The sequence below is a fragment of the Cyanistes caeruleus genome, chromosome 2 (assembly GCF_971803275.1).
Source record: "Cyanistes caeruleus chromosome 2, bCyaCae1.hap1.1, whole genome shotgun sequence".
NCBI classification, from domain to species: domain Eukaryota; kingdom Metazoa; phylum Chordata; class Aves; order Passeriformes; family Paridae; genus Cyanistes; species Cyanistes caeruleus.
In genome coordinates this window covers 31,251,291-31,266,581 of record NC_141702.1, presented here as the reverse complement: position 1 = coordinate 31,266,581, position 15,291 = coordinate 31,251,291, and the positions used below count along the sequence as shown (strand labels likewise).

The following is a 15,291-nucleotide window of genomic DNA, read 5'->3' as shown; positions in this document are numbered from 1 at the left end:
GGAGCCACACTCTTCTCAGTGGTGCCAAGCAACAGAACAAGAGGCACCAAGCAGAAACTGATGTGCAGGAAGTTCCACCTGAATATGAGGAAGAACTGTAGTGTGTGGATGACTGAGGACTAGAACAGATTTCTCAGAAAGTCTGCAGAGTCTCCCTGACTGGAAATATTCAAAAACTGTCTGGATGCAGTCCTGTGCCATGTGCTCTGGGATGACCCTGAGCAGGGGGTTGGACTAGATGACCTGCTGTGCTGTCTTCCAGTCTTACCCACTCTGTGATTCTGTACTGACTGCACTGATTCACTCATGCCTCCTGACAGCAGAGCAGGAGTGCAGAGCAGAACAGCTCCCAAAAATGGTGGTTGGCACACAAGGCTCCATTGAGAGAAGCTCTCAAAATTCTTGTGCATTATTACATCTCTACAGTGGCACTGATCCTATTTATGAGGGCAGGAAGCCTAAGCTGACTTTTCAGTTTTTGACCCAAAGGATGGTGCCTTGGGTCAGCACTGCCCCTCATGCCAACAGGGAGGATGAAGGGCAGGGAGACCGTCCTGGAGCACTGAGCGGAGATAACAAGGCTGTGGGCCCAGGTCTTACCTCAACCCCAGGCACACGGTGGTAAGACCCCTGCCCTAAGTGCAGCAGAGCTGCCTGGCCAGCACATAGAATATATCCTATGAGGAGCAGCTAGGAACCTGGGGGTGTTTGGACTGAAGAAAAGGAGGCTTTGGGAGGGGACATCATTCTCACTACAACTCTCTGAGAAGAGAGGTGAGGTGGGGAGTGCTCTGTTCTTCCGTGCCTGCAGTGAGGACAAGAGGAAATGGCCTTAGCTGAGACAAGGGAGATTCTAATTAGATATAAGAAAAAAAATTCACTGTTAGGGTGGGCAGGTGTTGGAATAGGTTGCCCAGGAAGGCGGTAGTCACCATCCCTGGAGGTGCTCAAGAGGCGACTGGATCTGGCACTGGGTGACGCAGCTTAGTGGTTATGGGGTCACAGTGGCAGTGCCGGGTGGATGGTCAGACTAGATAATTTTGCGGGTCTTTTCCAATATTGACGATTCCACGACTCCGTGACTGACTCTATGACTGACTCCATGATTTGGCCAGGCGCGCGGCCGTGCCGCGTCACCACCCGCGCGCCCGGCGCGCCCCCTCCCTCAGCCGCCGCGGCCGAGTGCGCAGGCGCGGTGTCCCTGGTCACGTGTCCCGCGGCGGCGGCGGCGGCGCCATGGCGGTGAACTACAGCGCCAAGGAGGAGGCGGACGGGCACCCTTCGGGCGGCGTCGGTGTGCCGGGCGGCGGCGCGGTGGGCGGCAGCGGCGGGGGCGCCGTGAAGACCCGCAAGCCCGACAACACCGCGTTCAAGCAGCAGCGGCTGCCGGCTTGGCAGCCCATCCTGACGGCGGGCACGGTGCTGCCGGCCTTCTTCATCATCGGCCTCATCTTCATCCCCATCGGCATCGGCATCTTCGTCACCTCCAACAACATCCGCGAGTACGAGGTGCGCGGGGCGGTGTGCCCAGGCCGGGGCTTTGGGAGCACCGGGGCCCGCTCGGGGAGGCCGGGCCGGGCAGGGCGAGCGGGGATCGCCTGCTCGGAGGCCGGCTGCGACTCCGGGGAAATCCGGTCCCCTCCCGGCCTGCCGGGACCCAGGCGGGGACCCAGGCGGGCTCTGTGAGGAGCGGACACGGCGCCCGGGCGGATCCGATCCGGCCTAACGTCTGTGCTTGTCAGCAAAGCGCTCATTAATTACCCTGAGCAGACACCGAGCTGACAGTCATCTCCGCATAGGCTGCAGCCCTTCTCTGAGTTCTTCCAGGAACTTCCAGGGAAGTTACTGCTAGCATTTAACCGACACAGCCCAGTGCACGTTTTTTCCCCTCAGCAGTACAGAAGGTGTGCGCATCATACGTGGGATAGCCTGTGACAGTCCATTATTTATCTTCAAATGTTCCAGAGTAATTGTATTTTCAGGACAAAGCTCTGTGGTGAATGTGTTGCTGTAATTCTTACCTGCGCCGATAATTTAATGTCGCAGGTGTTGTGTGGGAGATCAGGGTGTCCAGAGTAAACTTGGAAACAAGGTTGAAGAGTATGGTTTATTCTAGTTAATACTTAAAAAACTCAAGTCATTTACATCTGATAATCAGTCATTCTCCTGCTGTGAAAAGTTGCTGAGTGTTAGCTGCAAACGGAACCGTTTCAGTTTTCTTTATCTGTACACAGATACAGAAATCATCTGTATCACAGATGTATCCATTTGATAACAGAACCGGTTTGTGTTGTAAGGAAATAACCTGCAGGGCTTAGGGACGGACAGCCTTGAGAAGCAATTGACAGCTATTATTAGTTTCGGTGAGCTAATAGGACTGAGATTGATTGTGGGGAAGAAGGTGTGTGGTTGTTCGTTGTTGTTTTATTGGAGGATATGAGTCTTTGTGGATGAAATCACTCCAGTTACTGGACTATGTTGCCACGTTCAAATCAGTAGTGTTTAAGACAATAGCTTGGCTGGTGGCAGTAAGTTATCATGAAGCCAAATTAGTAAAGAAATCATGAGCTAGGAAATTAATGGTATTTCCATATTTCTGTTAAAATGCAAATAAGGTTATAATAAAAGCAGTTTTACTTCCTTTTATGTTAAGATCTACAGTTAAAGTCAAGGAGAAAGGCAGAAGGGAAAAACCCAAAAGCTGAAGAGTATTTTAGAGCATCCTAATTAGTGTGTAAGAATATTTTTTAGAAAATAGTTGTTTTTTATATGGAGTGTTGGAGTTACACTGAATATCTGAAAACTGGCACAAGTGCTTCAGAGAACATGGCCAACTTGTCATGTGCACATAGATTTTTTAATTGTCATGTTGTAGCATATTTAAGGTAAATACAATTGCACATTTTCAACACTCCACGGAGAGAAGTAAAAAAAAAATCCTTGCTAATTCTGATTTTTGTTGGCAACTGCATTTAAAATAGCCATTTCTGTAGTGAAGCAGTACGAAGTTTTAGATCATTATTGGACAAATATATCCTTTTTCCATTATGACTGAATCTGCATTGATCTATGGGAGCAAGAAATGCATGTTTCATGAGTCCAAAAATGTACGTGTCTTCTTTTGCCTGTATTGCTGCTGTATGCATATACAGGATTTTTATGTACTGTTGTTGCTTAAGCAGCTCAGTCAAGTACTCCTGGTAAGTTCCAGTAGAACCCAAAAACCAGCTGTGCCCACCTAACATTTGGCACAAAAGTTGTTGGTTAGCTGGAAGCACAGCCCACACTCCCCTACACAGTCAGGTTGTGTATATACAGCAGCAGTAACCATTTGTATTGGAGACCAGTTGGCAGGCACAGGCCTTCAACCCTCTCTCATTTCAAGATATTCAGCACTGGAAATAGTTTAATTTGTTTGTTTTGTTGTATGGATTTACTCTTTCACCTTTTGAAATTCTCAAAAATTGTTAGGCTTTTTGTGAGGATAGGAGGGACTTTGGAGTCTGTGGTAAGTCAGAAGGGGGAATCTTGTGTTCTGTTGCCTAATCCTTATACATGTTTTATGAAGTGCTTATCCAGTGACATTCTGCAAGTGAGATTATCATCCTAAAGGCAGCTCAATCTCGAAAAAAAGCAAGTTTAAATCAAAAAAGGCTTTATAGTTGCAGCTGCAGAACACAGATAAAGCATTTTACCAATTAGGACCAACATCTGTGCTCTAAACACACCACTGAGGGGTGCAGTGTAAGACACTGGTATCACATATATGCTTAGATGACATATGTTCCTGCTTAGAATGCTGGCTTTTGTTGTAACCTCCAAAAGTTACTCACAAACAGCTGTAAGTTTAGTTGTAGGAGACTAGACATCCAAAAGCTATATGCAGTGACTAAGCTTTTTTAGAAATGTAAGCGGGGGAGGAAGCACAGGTGGTTATTTACCTCTACCTCCTAGGCAGTGTCTCTTAAATGTGTGTGTATGACTTAGTGTATTGGAATTGAAGAGGATGTATAATTTGTGACCCTAAATACATATTCAAGTTACTCCTGAAATGAGGTATGGTAGCCATTAGTATTTCTGTGGACTGTGCTGTTCTTTTACAGGTGCAAGAACTGTTTGTAAGCAGCAAAATGTACCTCTTCCATTGATTTCCTTTATAAGATGTCTTGAATTCAAATGTGGAAGATTTCCAACAGTTTTTTTAAAACAAAACTTAAGTATGCTAGAATTATTGGGGTTTTGTTGTGTTTTCTCTAGCAATTTTTCATTGTTTCGAAAGGGTTTAATCAGTCATTTATCTTGGGTCTGTCATGAAAATAGTTCATTTGGGTGGAAAATTAATCAGCTGTGTAAATTTCTTTTTGCCTGTTACTAAAGGCTGAGAGAGTTCTGTGTTTCCTGGAGGTTGGTTTTTTTTTTTTTGTGTTTGTTTTTTTTTTATATATACAGAGTGAATAAGAAGCATTGACAGAGCATATTAATATATGATAAAATTTGAGGAATATACACAGTATTAAATGTGTAGAAAAGAGATCTTTGTGCTGTGACTGCTGCAGTGAAATGCATAATGGTAGGTAAAAAATCAGATCGACTTAAGGCGTGGCTAGGAATGGAGAACTGAAAGTAAGTGCATTCCTGTTGCCTCCATCATTACTACAGTTCCTGTAGTCCCATGTCAGAAATGATAGAAAAATTAGTAAAATCTACAGAGAGGAACAGCAAAGAGGACCAGATTTATGGATTGCCTTTTATACAAGAAATGGTCAAGCAGAGTAGGATAAAAATGTGACAAGGTATGAAGTCTGCAAAATCATAAATAGCTTGGAGAATATGTGTATGCAGTAGTTATGTTATTTCTGTAGGTGTATGTCAACTGACAGACATCAACAGCCAGAAAAACTATTAGTGTGGAATAATTTGGATATACCCAATGTCCTTAAATCTGGAAGGGCTCACTGTGTCAGGTTGTCAGATGTTGGCTGATCCCAGGGGACAGAACTGTGGGGTCAGGTTGGTTCTTGCTGTGGGCTCCATAGTAAGTCCTTGGCTTTTCCAGTTACCGTGTTACTTTGTCAAGAGTTGAAGATGAATGTAGAAGTCTTCATCCTTTTAAATGAGCTCTCTCTTGAACGTAATCTGTAAATGTGGATGCAGGAAAAAAATCACTTGTGTAACTGTACAGGAAAGCTGTAACAGGATAGCATGCAAGCTGATAACAGCTGATAACAGTGCATCAAAGCGTGGTCCTGCATCAATGTACATCAATTTCATGCTCCACAGAATTTAGTCAATTACGTTTTTTAAAGTGGAGTCTTTAGGTCTTTTGCAACCTTAGTCTTTAGCCTGCACTCTTCTCTAAAACTTCTCACACTGGCAGGTTCTTTCTAAAGGAAGTGCTTACTTTAGCAGAACACACCCACCCCTGAGTTAGCCTTCAGCAAATGATCTGCATTGTTCATTGAGAGCAGCAGTGGGTCTGTCCGTTGTAGCTAAACAGAGATGGCTGCCGCAGCAGTGCTATTTCTAGCTCAGCATAAACTTAATATCTTGTTCAGCTGAAGAACAAAGATTGTGATCCCCTCTCAATCTCCCTCTCTCTCTGCCAGCTAAGAGCTTCTGATTGCTGTCTAGTTTCAGCTAGGCTCATTAGCGTGTAGGTTTTGTCTGTCAGAAATCTGGCAGCAGAGCAAATGCCAATCAATAAAAGTGCTTGCTGAGGGAACTGGTTGCAGCTTATTAGATACTTGAGAAATCACAGGAAGAGAGACCCTGAAGAAGATACAGAGGAAAATAGGCTTCAGTTCTTTCCTGGACACACCTTGTGTGTTTATTTTAACTAACCTTAAATAAGTTATTAGGACTGATCATAAATCATTAATTCTTGTTTATTCCTTTTACTACAGATGTAAATCAGGACAAACCACTTGCAGCATCCTTTCATATAACTGTATAGATGTACTGTAAATGCTACTACTGCTAAACCTTTTTTTTTTGCAATAAGTATAAGGTATATATTTCACCAATCTGATTCTAAATTCTAAAATAGGTAATTTGTAATTGTGGAACTACATCTTTTATAGGCAGATGGAAGCTTTCTTCTGCCACACTCCTGCAGCTACATGTGAAAAAGAGCTGAAGTGGTCAAGTTCCTCAAATTGGTGTGGACTGTGATTATCTTTCTTGTCCATATACGGGTTATTTTACCATTCCTGACAAAACAGTATTGGTGCATTAATCTTTCCTGTTTTAGGACAATTCAGGCATTAAGTGATTTTTTTTTTTAATCTTCTAATTAGGTGGCTAAAAATGGTCAACAAAGCAAGTTTTCTAATGCAAATAAATTCATTTTTTTAATACCTAGACTTTTAAAAGTTTAATCTCTCTGGAAAGCATATGAAAACTGAGATCTGCATGTCAAAGTGTGGTTGGAAACATCATATTGTCTGGAGTGTCTGCTGGTTTTGTTTCGGTGTGTTTTCTTGGTTGGTTGGTTTGGGGTGGAGTCTGGGCCATTGTAGGGGCTTGTTGGTTTTGTTTGGTTTTGCTCCAGGAGTAATTTCACCTCTGTTAAATTTGTTTGCATCTGAAATCAAGCATATAGTCAGAAGCAAAAACTGGTTTACAGAATCATAGAACGGTTAAGGCTTCTTGAGATTGTCAGATAGGCCTGAATGTGCTCTTGGTGTCTAGATGTAATTTCAAAATAAATGTCATAACATCTCTTTGGCTTAATAGTAATTTTTCTTAACTCTCCCATTGTAAGTTAATGACTATTTTTCCTGTTACAGATTGACTACACGGGAACAGAACCTTCTAGTCCCTGCAACAAATGCTTAAATGTGTCCTGGGACAGCACACCCCCTTGTACATGCACCATCAACTTCACACTGGAACATTCATTTGAGGTATGCTGCCCTGAATGCAGGATGAAGAAGTCGGAATGGTTTATATGATCTATTTCATATTGAGAATGAAAGCTTTGTCCCTTAAGTTTTTTTTTTTTTTTTCTATTTTAGAGGATTATTTTTAGTTTTCTTTTGAACTTGGATCTGATTTTTGTGTCCCCTTTTTCATTAGCAGGGATGAGATGTTTCTTAATGCCACTTTTTATCCGGAAATGTGCAACATTAAGTGGAATGCTTGTGTTTTACACATTCAGAATTACCTATGTATCACATAGCTGGAGAGTAGATCAGCTATTCCTGCATGATTCACAAAATCTTGGTTCAACAGGAATTGGAAATACCAGAAATTGGAAATCTGCTTTCTGGCAGATTGGAGGCAAATGAGTCTTGCGGGTTCTACATTGGTCAAGATAGGTATTTGGATTAGTGCTGTTGAATATCATTCTGGTCGTTGTTGGCACAGATGTATTGTTTGACTTCAGCCTTGTTAGGATAGTACTTTTATGTACTCAGTATGAAGAAAGGATTGACATTCTTATGTTTTGAGTGTTGCTGTAAACATAGAGTTTAAGGGATTAAAATTGCTCTTAAAGGTTCGTGTGAATGAAAATCTCTCCCTGTCTTGCTTCATGTAGAGCAATGTATTCATGTACTACGGACTTTCCAACTTCTATCAAAACCACCGTCGTTACGTGAAATCTCGAGATGACAGCCAGCTAAATGGAGACAACAGTTCACTACTTGTAGGTATTCATGCTTGGATGTGAATGAGCTACTCATTTCTGACTACTGCATAAATCACCACATAGAGTATTAAGTCAGTTTGTAAAGAGGTACTAGAATTTTTGCATAACAGAAGGCAACCTAAGGAATTGATATTTTGTGAATTTGTTACTGAAAATAATTATAAAGTAATATAAAATTTCATGTTGATCATACAGTAAAAACCAGGTTAGCTGTATAAACTAGCACAGACTCATTTGCCTTTTTTCTTTCTGACTGTCAGAATCCGAGTAAGGAATGTGAGCCTTACCGCACAAATGAGGACAAACCCATTGCTCCTTGTGGAGCTATTGCCAACAGTATGTTTAATGGTATGGTAACAATTCTAAGTTATCATTTATATGGGTCTGTGATCTAGTGTATGTTTTCTGTTGTGTTGCACATTATTCCAAATAAAGATACCATGGGGGTTTTTGTTTTGAATTGACACATTTTCATTGTTCATAATAAAATAAATGTCTTGTACTGCTTGTACTTGTTTCAAAATTGCTAGGAGAATGAATTTAATCTCATAGCACACAAAGGATGGAAATACCTGTTGTGAGAATCTGGTACTGGTGTGATGTAGAAACATAGATACCATATATGTAAAATAAACTGCTATCTCATATACACTGATTCTTACAGAACCGCTTGTGATCGTGTCAGGCAGATAGTAAATGCCTTGCCCGGTTATTTTTGTTTTGTTTTCTCCTGGAGATAATTGTTTCAGTGCTTATCAAGACCATCTGTCTAATGAAAGTTTCTGCAGCTGGTCTTCTAATTTGATTTTGTCTTTAGATACACTGGAGTTGTACCGCATTGATAATGACACAAGGACTCCGATTACTTTGATCAAAAAAGGCATTGCATGGTGGACAGATAAAAATGTAAAGTTCAGGAATCCTACAGGAGATGGAAACAACTTAACTGCACTTTTCCAAGGTAAAAAAAAGAAAAAAGTGAAATTTTAAAAATGGCAAAATGCTTCAAACACCTTTTGATTGTACACACGGTTTGATTTCAGAGTTTTGCCTCACTCACATTTTACTGAATGTGCTAAATAAATGTGTCCATCTGTGTCCCCTTCCAGTCTCTCCTGGACCCCCAGTCTCCTCACAGGTGGGGTGAGGTGAGGAGCAGAAGAGGCTTTAATGCTGGCAAATACTGCTTAGCAATTACAGAAACATCACTCTTTATCAACACTGTGCCCAGCACAGATCCAAAGCATTGTCCCATACCAGCCACTGTAAAGAAATTTAATTTTATTGCAGTCAAGACCAGTACAAGTGCTGTCGTGCTTGGATTTAACTTACAAAGAAATCGTGCAGTTGTTAAATGAAACTCTTCATACAGAGTTTTCATTTAAATGTTTCTGTGGCTAGGTTGTGCTGTTCTCAAAAAAAATTGATTTTTTTTTTTCTTGTTATTAGAAGTGACTGATGTGTCTCATTTTTTAGGTTATCTACAATTTGGCAAATAAAAGTTTCCTTTGGCTATTATGTCTAAAAAATCTTCTTAGGGCTCTAATAACATGTGTGTTTATGCAAGATATATAATAAGTTCAGGCTTAACCTGCTGTGGGTTTCTTGTTAGTCACAGCTAAGTTACAGTGTGATGGCTACCCTTGGAAAAGCAGATCCCTTACCCTAATACAATGTGGAATTGTATTTCCAACAACAGTAGCAAAAGTGTTTGGACATAATCTGAAATGATGATTACAATATTACTTGCTCATGGTTCAGGAAATGGTTCTCAAATTCTACCAAGTGAGCAGAGAACCTATCATCATAATGGAGAATTACATACCAAGCAGTGCTTTGAGACATGACTTTCTACCTGCATGAATTGTTTAAACAAATGGACAGTGCTGTTATGAATTGTTATTTATTTATAGAATTCAAACTATTTGAACTGCAAAATGAAAAGTTTATAAACAGCACAGTGTGTTGCAATAGTATTGAGTCAGCCTGTTTGTACTGTTTAAAAGTTAATGTGTTTTTTTGTGATATTAGAATGGATTTTGATGAGCCAGTGTGTTACTCAGTCCTGTATTTGAAATACTTTATTATTTTTGTTTAATCCTAGGCACAACAAAACCTGTGAACTGGCCCAAGCCAGTGTATATGCTGGACTCGGAGCCTGACAACAACGGCTTTATCAATGAGGACTTCATAGTGTGGATGCGCACAGCTGCTCTGCCAACATTTCGCAAGCTCTATCGTCTCATCGAAAGGAAGAATAACTTTCAGCCTACCTTACAGGCTGGAAAATACTCTTTGGATATTGCATACAGTATCCTTTGAAAGCAGGCCTTAGCTGAATTACAGAAGCATAGATTTGCAAGCTATCAGATTGAACTAGCCTTTCTTCTTACCATCTCTAAAAAACGATGGTATTGAGCTGTGGTTGAAAGCTGGCACTGAGACCTAGATAGATTGCTACCATCTTTTACTTCTGTGCTAGTTTTATAGCATTAATAGCTTCATAGAGACAGGGAAATGAGATTGGTTGGGTGCTGTGAAGGAATTGAGAAAAGCATAGGAAAAAAGGTAAGAACAGAGGTAGCCAAGGAATTTATGAGCTGTAACTTCAAGGTGAAATGACATTATGTAATAAAAGGCAGACTGACTCTAAAGGTCACAAAAATGACAGAGCTGTAGGTCAGGTGAAGGTCTGTTATTCTTTGTGGAGACTAAATATTGGGTAGAAGTACAGGAGACTAGAGAAGGAAGATTGTCATAGTTACTGAATTCTTAAAATTCAAAAGCAAGTAACAATACTTTTTATATAGCTACTGCAGTGTTTTCCTTTGCTGTAAAACTGGGGAGTACATATAAAACAGAATGAACATAAAGAAAAATTCTGTAGTAAAATAGACACAAGGACTGATACTTTTATTTCCCTCACTTTATCAAAGCTACTTTCATAATCCCACAAAATCATGCATTTTACTCTTCTTCAGGATTAGTGTCTCCTAACATGGCTTTTGTTTTGAAGTAGCCGACAATGCCCTGATTAGTTTTAGCCAAAAAGAACAGCTGAATGTTTCATATTTGCAATTCAAGTTCCAAAGGCAGCAGTTAGTATTTGGAACCTGAATGAAATTACCCAAAATTTTTCATGTGACCTTTTCAAGCTGGGTTTGGAAACTTGCTTCTTGTTTTCCTAAATGCTTTTCAGATTATCCTGTACACAGTTTTGATGGACGAAAAAGGATGATCCTAAGCACCATCTCGTGGATGGGAGGCAAAAATCCCTTCCTGGGAATTGCTTACATCACTGTTGGGTCCATATGCTTCTTCTTAGGAGTGGTATTGCTGTTCATTCATCACAAATACGGCAATCGGAACACGAGTGCAGACATTCCCAATTAATCTTGCATTCGGAAAATAAATGTACTGCATGTGCATCAAGGCCAGTCCAGAATGGGCCCAGTTTTTGAAAGACAAACCTCTGCTTCTGTCATTTCTGAGACTGGGTGCATAATTTTTACCTAAAGCTGCCCTTTCTCATACCGTGGATAAACTCTTGAAAATTATGGGTATACAATTAGCTCAATTGATTGTATCTCTGCCTATGTCAGAAACAATTTTTCTGATGTTTGCATCTAAATGGGCAGGCCACATGATGCATATAGCTCCTGTTCCCTTGATGCATCTGCTGCTTGTTCACATGCTATGTAATGTCGGTATGATTCAGTACATTTAGATTGTTTGGAGAAAGATGGTTATAAGATACTGTAAATTGTTGACTTTCCAGAATTCAGGTGTCAGTGCTGTTGGAAGAAGTCAAGTCTTAAATGTTTTCTTCGATTTACTGTCTTGTGTGCATGGGCTCCTACATTTCTTGCTGAGATTTTAATATATTTATACAAGTTGTTAAATATTTTTCTTGTGTCCCACCTCTGTTATATTAAATCCTTTAAGTGCTCTGTAAACTTCAGCACTCTGGATTCTTTGTATATTTACAATATATGTGCCTGGCCAGTAAATGAGCATTCTGTGAAAATACCAGAAAACCTATTTCTTAATTATCTGCGTGATGCCCTTTAAAAGATTGTTCTAAATTGGGACATACTTGTTGCAGGTATAATTTATTTCTTTCTTCGCTTTAAGTCATATCCAATACTAGTTCAATTTTTGCTGGTTTTGCTTTTTATGAGCAGCACCAAGCATTAATCAAGAAGAACTTAAAAGATTTTTTTTCCCAGTAATACCTTGGGGTGAATTCCTTTTACTGGGGTGAATTCCTTTTACTGGAGGAGTTTCCTAATTTTTTTAAAGCATACATATTCTGAGCAGGCTTTGTTTTAAGGGAATTGTTTACTTTTTCCTTATTTGGAGTGAACACCACATTAATTTTTTGAGGTGTTAAAGAAGTAAAAGTTCAGAAGTTTAGATGGCAGTGACATTTTTCCCTGAAATGCAGATTTAGCTTGCTGTGGAACATAATTTAAATACTGCAGATAGATGCAATGTGCAGGTTAGAGTCTTAAATTACAGAAGGATTCACCTTTAGGTTAATTAAAAGTTAACTGCACCCTATAAAGTATTACTTTTTGGTGACTTTTTTTTTAGATGATGCACAGAAACTGTAATGTATATGGTGGAGATCACTTTATATGCAACTAGCTTGATAAAGTATGGAATATATTAAAAGAGACCTAATAAATTCTGCAAACCATTTAGTTAGATACTTGGTTTTGTTTTTGAACATACATTTATTTTTATCTGGATAAAAAGACATCATTAAGTGGAAATGCAGTTTTAAATGAGTTGTATTTTTGAGATTGCATATTTATTACAAAAATGCATGGTCCAATAGCTTAATCTGCAGGCAACTTTAAACAAAATTATTAATTTATCACATAATCGTGATTGGTTTTACTTAATTACTTGTGTAGCCTAAGAGTTTAAATATGTAAGTCTGGATAAACTGTGGAATGAGGCAGCATTTCCAGTGTGCTAGCTTTCTGTAACTCCATATAATAATTTATTTGCATAGTACAGCCTGGCAGAACATGGCTTTCAAATAGTACCTTTCAAGATTTTATTTAGTGTTATGTTCATGTTTCTGGAGTTACAGAATAAGGGCAGTTACCCTCGAAAACTTGAAGAACATGTTAAACTGGCATTCAGCTGTAGACTAGCTGCTAGTCCAAGATAAATGAGCGAGGGGATGTCTCACAATTACTGATTAAAATGTTTTGATTTTTAAACTTTGTGTTTGTCACTTGAAATGCAAATATATTCTGCTTCATTCGTAATTCCTATTTTTTTCCAAGTGGGAAAGGTTGCTTTTTGGGCTGTGCTTAAAATTAAAAAAAAAGTCTTTTTCTGTCTTCACCTTGTAATATTTTTCAATGCCTTTTTCTTTTACTGACTATAGCTGCCAATATATCTTCAATCTCAATGAAGTGCACCAGGGTGAGAATTGCTGTCTGGTTTTTGTTGCAAATAAATGGGTTCTCTGAGACTCTGTAGCAGTAAATACATGGGACAGTGTGCCCCTGGAGCTTAAAACACTTGTAAGAGTTTAAAATATTGGTCACATTTGGAAACTATTCCTTCACTCATGCTCATTTGTCTGGATGTCATGTTGATAACAATGGAGATCCTTGGAGGATCCTTGGAATCTTTCAAGGATGAATTATGAATATCAAACCTTGAAGGATGCAAGTCTTGTCTTTTTGTAATAGAAATCTCTGAGGGAGGAAAGGCCATGCCAGTGTAGGTCAAGTACCGTCTGCAAATAGAGCAATGAGCATGACTGGTTGGATTGGATTGACAGGAAATGTTACTGACTGCATCCTTCTCTCATGTGCCTTATTTGCAGTGGGAAAAGAACAGTTAGACTGAGTTGAAGAGTGCTTTTAGTGGAAAAAGGTGACTTAAGTCTAAATCAAATACCTAGAGTAAATTAAAAAAAAAGAAATTACTTTTGAATGCAACTGCTGAAAACAAAGAACATTGCATAAACACTGAGTAATCTGATCTTCAAAGTTCCTGTGACAAGACAATGGTTTCTGATCTTTACTGAAAATGTGATCTACCCTTGGTATGGTATTACTTAAGTTGTTTTTTTTATTCAATAGCTCAACATAAAACCTCTCCAGTATCCCAAAATGTTCTACATATAAAAGACATACATGTATTGAACAACCTGCCCAAAATGCTCTCTTTCAAAAGAAGAAAAAATGATGAAAATCTAAGTTAATTTTATTCTTGCTTTCTTCTTTGCAATGTGGCCAATTCATGGAAGAGGCTGACTGCTTCTGTCAGTGTAAAAATAGACTGAGCTTTATTTTCAGAAAGCCCAACTGTGAAAAGTTTTGGGATTTTGTTTGTTTGTCTAATAGTAGTATTAAATTTTCCTGAGAGCACCAAGAGTATTTTCATGTAAAAATTCCCTCCCTTCTAGCTCACAGAATGTTTGATCACTGTGTGCCTTCTGTGCCTAACATGTGAAATCTAATCTTATTTGACAGTCTCAATTAAGACTGAAGACCATTACGAAATGGCCTGATCAGAATTAGCAGGTCCTTGCATGACCTGAGTCTCAAGTAAGAAACTACTTCCCCATAAGCCTCCGGTTTTGAACATCCTTAGCCTGTGCTTGAGAGTAAAGTGATACTGTCCACTTGAGTTACATCAACTGCTGCTATAATGTCTGAAGTTGGAGGATTATCTCTCATTTTGTGATAGGGATGAAATAAAGAGGAATTAAAGTATAAATCAATCATTAAGGAAGCTAAATAAGTTTTTAAAAAAGTATAAATTGAAGTATGTGGGGGTCTTGCTCACTGGACCTTGGATAAAGATCATGTAAAATAAACAATTTGAGCAAATGGCATACTAGTTATGTGCAAATCTAATTGAATTTTTACCTGAGGACTTTGCCCAGATTTTTCAGAGTAAAAAGGTAGATGCTTAGTGTTAGAGGTGCAAGAATGTAATTAATAACTTCATTAGTTCTATTATGAAAATGGGAAGGACTGGACTGTGATAGTCTTGGAAAAAAGGAAAATATGATTGTCTCCAGAGTTGCCTACTGAGGCCTAATTTTGTGTGTCATCACTTTAGTAAGATGTATGTACCTACATAAATAAAATACATAACCTAAAGCATTTACCTAAGTAAAATACCTATGTATTTTAGATTTATGTACCCTTGTATTACTGGTTGAAGAGGTAGTATACATTTTTCTGATGAATGCTTTTAAACAGCTAAATTAACAGCCCTCTTTTCTTTCTGGCTTAAACAAAACTGTTCAACAATGACTTTTGATAAACTACTTTGTTATACAATGCAATACATGCAAGAGTTGCTCTATTCAGTTAGGAAGAAGCAATGTGTTTGTTTCTAATGAAACATCTTCATCCTAAAGCAGCAAGTTGCCATTTCTCGTTCCCTCAAGTTTTCATTTCTTCATTAATTACTCAACACTGAAGAGACCAGCTGTGCTTGCTCTGAGCAGTCATGTCGTTTTGATGGGTAGGTAACTCAAATGCCAATCCTTAAGTATGGCCTTTCTGTTGTAAAGTGTATTGTTACAGAAAATATCCCTGACGCTTAGATTCAGACATACCAGAAAGCAGCCCACCCAGCAGAAATCAGGAATA

The 15,291-nt window shown here is 39.2% G+C and overlaps 1 protein-coding gene across 2 annotated transcripts; it reads left to right on the top strand.

Annotated features, from left to right (window-relative positions):
- Positions 1-444: 444 nt before the first annotated feature.
- Positions 445-13,145, top strand: CDC50A (cell division cycle 50 P4-ATPase accessory subunit A). Of its 2 annotated transcripts, none has more exons than XM_086876347.1 (8): positions 445-621; positions 1,116-1,509; positions 6,789-6,905; positions 7,541-7,648; positions 7,912-7,999; positions 8,469-8,612; positions 9,756-9,962; positions 10,851-13,145. In XM_086876347.1, exons 1-8 carry the CDS (start codon positions 491-493, stop codon positions 11,042-11,044), a joined length of 1,383 nt encoding a protein of 460 aa, XP_086732473.1. In that variant the 5' UTR covers positions 445-490; the 3' UTR covers positions 11,045-13,145. The 2 variants fall into 2 exon arrangements, with proteins under 2 accessions (XP_086732473.1, XP_086732475.1); XM_086876349.1 differs by having other exon boundaries at positions 474-774.
- The last annotated feature ends 2,146 nt before the right edge of the window (positions 13,146-15,291 follow it).

What these genes read in the sequence shown, in the direction of transcription:
- CDC50A (XM_086876347.1), top strand. Translation starts at nt 491, where the DNA reads ATGGTGCCTTGGGTCAGCACTGCCCCTCATGCCAACAGGGAGGATGAA. An exon ending in TGCCAACAGTATGTTTAATG is followed by an intron (nt 8,000 to 8,468) that starts GTATGGTAACAA and finishes TTTTGTCTTTAG; the next exon opens with ATACACTGGAGTTGTACCGC. An exon ending in CTTAACTGCACTTTTCCAAG is followed by an intron (nt 8,613 to 9,755) that starts GTAAAAAAAAGA and finishes GTTTAATCCTAG; the next exon opens with GCACAACAAAACCTGTGAAC.